This window comes from Volvox carteri (assembly GCF_000143455.1).
Source record: "Volvox carteri f. nagariensis unplaced genomic scaffold VOLCAscaffold_395, whole genome shotgun sequence".
NCBI classification, from domain to species: domain Eukaryota; kingdom Viridiplantae; phylum Chlorophyta; class Chlorophyceae; order Chlamydomonadales; family Volvocaceae; genus Volvox; species Volvox carteri.
The window spans coordinates 1-4,978 of NW_003307924.1; the positions used below are offsets into that span (position 1 = coordinate 1).

The 4,978-nt window shown below is 56.6% G+C and overlaps 1 protein-coding gene across 1 annotated transcript; it reads left to right on the forward strand.

The window, feature by feature from the left end:
- Positions 1-1,018: 1,018 nt before the first annotated feature.
- VOLCADRAFT_84971 (uncharacterized protein) lies at positions 1,019-3,887 on the forward strand (the record flags this gene model as incomplete). The annotated part of the gene is made up of 6 exons (XM_002959590.1): positions 1,019-1,575; positions 2,176-2,281; positions 2,539-2,596; positions 3,063-3,202; positions 3,423-3,464; positions 3,684-3,887. Exons 1-6 carry the CDS (start codon positions 1,244-1,246, stop codon positions 3,885-3,887), a joined length of 882 nt encoding a protein of 293 aa, XP_002959636.1. The 5' UTR covers positions 1,019-1,243.
- Positions 3,888-4,978: the final 1,091 nt, after the last annotated feature.

Sequence of the window (4,978 nt, forward strand, 5' to 3'; positions counted from 1 at the left end):
GCCAGCAGCTTGGCAGTGGCGTCAACGGCGTCAACGGCTATGGTGCTGCCGTCCGTTCCACCATCAACCTTGACGCTGGTCACGGGTCAAGCGGGCTACAGTTCAGCAGGGGCGGGGGGCCGCAGCCAGCCCAGCAGCTTGGCAGTGGCGTCAATGGCGTCAACGGCTATGGTGCTGCCGTCCGTTCCACCATCAACCTTGACGCTGGTCACGGGGCAAGCGGGCTACAGTTCAGCAGGGGCGGGGTGGCGCAGCCAGCTCAGCAGCTTGGCAGCGGCGTCAACGGCGTCAACGGCTATGGTGCCGCCGTCCGTTCCACCATCAACCTTGACGGTGGTCACGGGGCAAGCGGGCTACAGTTCAGCAGGGGCGGGGGGCCGCAGCCAGCCCAGCAGCTTGGCAGCCATGTCAAAGGCGTCAACGGCCTCGGAGTATGAGGACCTTGTGGGTGTGGGGCTGTACACGTCACACAGGTACCCCTCGGAAGTGTATATCCTTGTGCGTCCTGGGGTTCAATTTGGGTGCCCTGCCCTCATACACAGTTTGTGTAAGCATCCGCATAGATTGGAAAGGATATTCTTATTAGACCGACACTTATGAACACAGGGCTCGTTCCTTCATTTCGCTTTCATACTCTTAAAGAGTTCTTCTCACATGGTAAAACAGCCTTAATACATATCGTCGTCTGGTGAAATTTTACAGGTCCAAATCTCCGATAAGTGCACATCTACTCCAGGTTCCCTGCAGGGCTTGGCGTGTGCCACTGTGGAAGGGACGCAAACCTACTATGTTCGTGCCCATCAATCCGTATCTATTATGAAGGGAGCGAGAAACAACTAAATTTTATGCTGCCATGCTACGCAAATGGGTCAGGACTTTGTTACGTAAGCAAATAACGGTACGCACTCCGAAACCATGGCGCCTTTCTCGAGTCCCCTACATTCATGGGCTAAGGCGCCCATGGAAGTATACCTGAAGTGCTTGATAACTCAGGATCTTTCTCTTAACACTGCCACGGAGGATAACGGCTCGCTGCCGTTTCCAATTATCCAAGCGAGTAAAGTGTTGTGACACCAGAAGTGCAGATCAGTGGTTAAAATATTTCTCCTTCCAGTTTGCGCTTTGGACTTCATTCGTCAGCCCCTGGATACAGTTTGGCTTTCCAGTGTATTTTGCCCGCGTTGAAATGGATTTCATACAGTAGATCGCGCCCTAACGAACCGGGTGCATTTCGCTTTGGACGATGCTGGCTCAGTGCTTCGGCGCCGTCGGCGTTGGCGCTGTCTGTCGCCTCCTGCCAAGCCTGGGCTGCGGACATCGTTTAAGCATAGCTTGTCTTCTCAATCATGGCTTGTCATTTTGCCGCGCTAACCGGCAAACAGCACGCACGTTCACAGCTGAAGCGTTGGCCGTTGACAGTCCATCGAATTGGAGGCCTTGTTATCGTGCTGTTCTTGTAGACGCAGCAGGAACGTTCCTGGTTCCCTCGGAACCTGTTTCGGCTGTTTATCTTCGTTACGCGAGACCGTATGGCTGCCATTTAAATGACGAGGAGGTGCTTGCGCGATTTCGTAGGTAGGTACTTGCCACCGTCAGGCAGGGTTGAAGGCATTGCTGGCGTTTTCCCGCGACACGGCTGTGGCAACAACACTCTTGTCCAGTAATACAAATAACTGTGCCAGCGGCCAGAGCCTGATCTTGCGACAGCTATGAGTTTGACGCCCAGGTATCCCAGCCTGCTGCTTTAGCGCCGACTCTGGCGTTAGAGCAGCCGTGGAGCTGTCGGTGTATTAACAGTCGTGTCATGCAGCTTTGTATACGTTGCGATCACGACATGCGTGGCGGTACTTGCTGCTTTGTGGGCCATCCCGCCAAGGACTGAAACATGTACACCTGTAGTATGTGACCTGCATAAAATTACCCACTTCAAGAACGGAGCTAGACATATTACTAGCACACCTGCCATATCTTCCAGGAACGTGCGGTTGCGGAGGGATGCGTTGCTCTGTAACACATGCCTAGGTCCCTGCTCTGCTACGTTTAGGCCTCAGCGGGCTGACGTGCATGCGTTGCATCTTCAGAACTCTCAATTTTCCACAATCCACCCCAATAACTTCTCAACATGCGTTGCGACGCCGTTTCCTTCGCCGATGCGGCGCGGCGGCATCTTTGCAGGGCTTACAACATGCCTTGGCCGCACAGCCCGCTCCGATATGTGGATGATGCACGACCTTTTTGGCGCCGTATTGTGGAGCACTCGACAGGCTGCGATGTGCCGGAGGTGGGCACCTGCCTGCCGCCGGCGCTGTTGCTTACAATGCCGTGTAGATTCCCTGGAGCGTGCCTGCTCACTTAAAATGCCCCAACTTCTAAGAACAATAGAGCAGCACATAAACGAAACCCGTCATGTATTCCTCTGTCGTCCGTACCCGTGTGCACCTCCGGACCAGCGCTTGTATGCAATCAGTTGCATGTAGCCATCACAGCTGCAGTGCCTGTGGGGCCGTTTCATCGAGTTGCTTGGATTACGGATTGCAGGTATCGGAGGCGATATACCAGTACTATGCGCGCGCAGAGGCGTGGCATGTGGTGCCAGGTGCGCTGATAAGGTTGCAGCGCCATACGGCTGTGGTGGCGCCGTCCGCTGCGGCACTCACTAGGGTTATGGCACTGGGGAGATTATTGGGGGGGTCATGGTGGTGGGAGCATGATGGTGGTCTCCCTGGGCCGTGAAGCTGTGGAGCTCCAAGCATTACATCTGCCCTAGAAAGTACGTCGGGCTGCAAGTGCACGTTTTTCCTGGCCTTGTGACTTGTGTGAGCTTCTCTGAGGGAAAAGCCTTCTTTGGGGGCCTTGGGCTTCAATCGGCTTCCATGTGTTTACGAGAGTATCGCCGTTAACGAAGATGTGGAACCATTAGGCGGGGAACCGAGGGAACAGTTTCTGGGGCCTTGCATATAACCACGCAATGCTGGTTATGCGCCCTGCAGCCCCACCTGCCTACCTACCTTTCCGGCACATTTCCGACGTGTTGCAATCGCCAACGGCCTTAACTCCTGCAGGCGCTGTGGAGGCTCTCCAGCGGCTCAAATCTGCGGGGGTGCTGCTGGCGGTGGTGTCCAATTTTGACACCCGGCTTAGGCCACTGCTGCGGGACCTAAAGGTCGATTACCTATTCAATGCAGTCATCGTATCTGCGGAGGTGAGAGCACCAGACGGCGTGTGAGTGAGGGTGTAGATCGGGATACGACGGGTTATCTTACTGTGCGGGTCGCTGGAGCTTTCTAGGAAAGCTCCGTACCGACACGCCGCGCTGTACTCTTGTCCCCGCCTGCCCCTTCTCACGTCGTCTCCTCGCCTCTCCCTGCTGTCTGCTCCGGCTTGATGTGCTCATGGCCTGCCGCCTCATGAGCGCTGCGCAGGTTCGCGCGGAGAAACCCAACCCCGTCATCTTTGACGCCGCGGTCCAGGCACTCAGCGCCGCTGCCACGACGCATGGGACGATCCCCATCGGTCACACGCCCATCGCCAGCCCCCGCCCCGCCGCATCAAAGCAACAGCAGCAGCATTACCTGCTATCGCACGCCTACCCGCCCTTCACCGACTTCGGGCCCCTGGTTCCGGGGCAACCTCGTGGCGTCATGGCGTGTGCGCCCGACTTCGGGCCGCTGCTCCCGGAGCAGGTCGTGCACGTGGGGGACGACCGGCGCAACGACTGCTGGGGCGCACGTGACGCGGGCATCACGGCATGGTTGTGGGGCTACGACGTACGTAGCTGGGCGGAGGTGGCGGACCGGGTGCTCTTGGGAAGCCAGGTGAGGAAGGGGGCGGGCTGGATATGTGGGGTATGCGCACGTGGTGGGAGCCTAGGTGGGGAGCTGCAGTAGAGTCTGCTGGCACCTGTAGATATCCTAACACAATTTTGTCCCAGTGTTCAGGGGCTGAAAGAGGGGTGCATTTAACTGATGTACTGTTTTTTGGAGTGTCTTGGTGGCCAGGGGCGCGCCTGCCCCAGACGTGGACGGTTGACGTGCATCCGCATGACCTCTTGCACCTTCGTGTGTTGGGATCCTCCTGAAGCTTGAAGCTGCTTTGACAAGCAGTGACGAGGCAACAACTGCTAGGCGACTGACGCAGGCGTCAGTCAAAGCCAGGGGAAGTTCATATTAGCCGTAGAGCGGCTTTAAGCCTTGCCTCTCTACACAGCGGGCCGGACGGACTTGCTATGTGGTGTATGGTGCAGCAGTAGCTTCCAGGTCTTATCCCCAGTCTTGAGGGTCACTGGATGGCTGCTGCACTGGTTGCTAGCCCTGTGCACCTGATAAGCCATGCGCTGTGTGTCCCCCCGGGGTGTAAGTGCAGGCCGACGAGTACTACGATGACTTGGCCGACACTGCGCAGAACTAACTGACCATATACCCGTCGTGACGGGGTCATGGTTAGCGGCCAGCAGGCGAGGGCCCTAGCCAGCAGGCCAGCAAGCCGAACTGGTTCATAGGCTCGACTCGCAGGGACACGGGTGCGATGGTGGTGTATATACGAGCAGCTGTAGCGATAAATTAGCGCAACAGTAGTAGTAACAGCAGTAGTGTTAAGTCATACAACGTGCTGCAAGTATGAAGGTAAGTGTGAGTGAGCAGGGCAATGGTTTGCCGCATATATTTGCATCTGCGGACAGCACGGGAAGACCAGCTGCTTTCCTACGAGGAATAGCTGGTCTTCCCGTGCTGAGGATATGCGCCCGCCTGGCTGGGACAAGCAGGAAAGCGCGTTGCGTGGGAGGGTGGTGCGTTGATGTGGTCTTTGTTGTAGATAAAGGAACTGTCCTGGCAAGCGCCATACGGCAGTTGGCATGGCCCAACTACTACTTAACTGGCTGGGCGCTTGTTTGTATGCGCTCGGTTGTCGACTCGTACGGCATTCTGTATTAATGGGATGAGTGAGCGTTACGGCGCCAATTTCATGCTAGTGCTGCTAC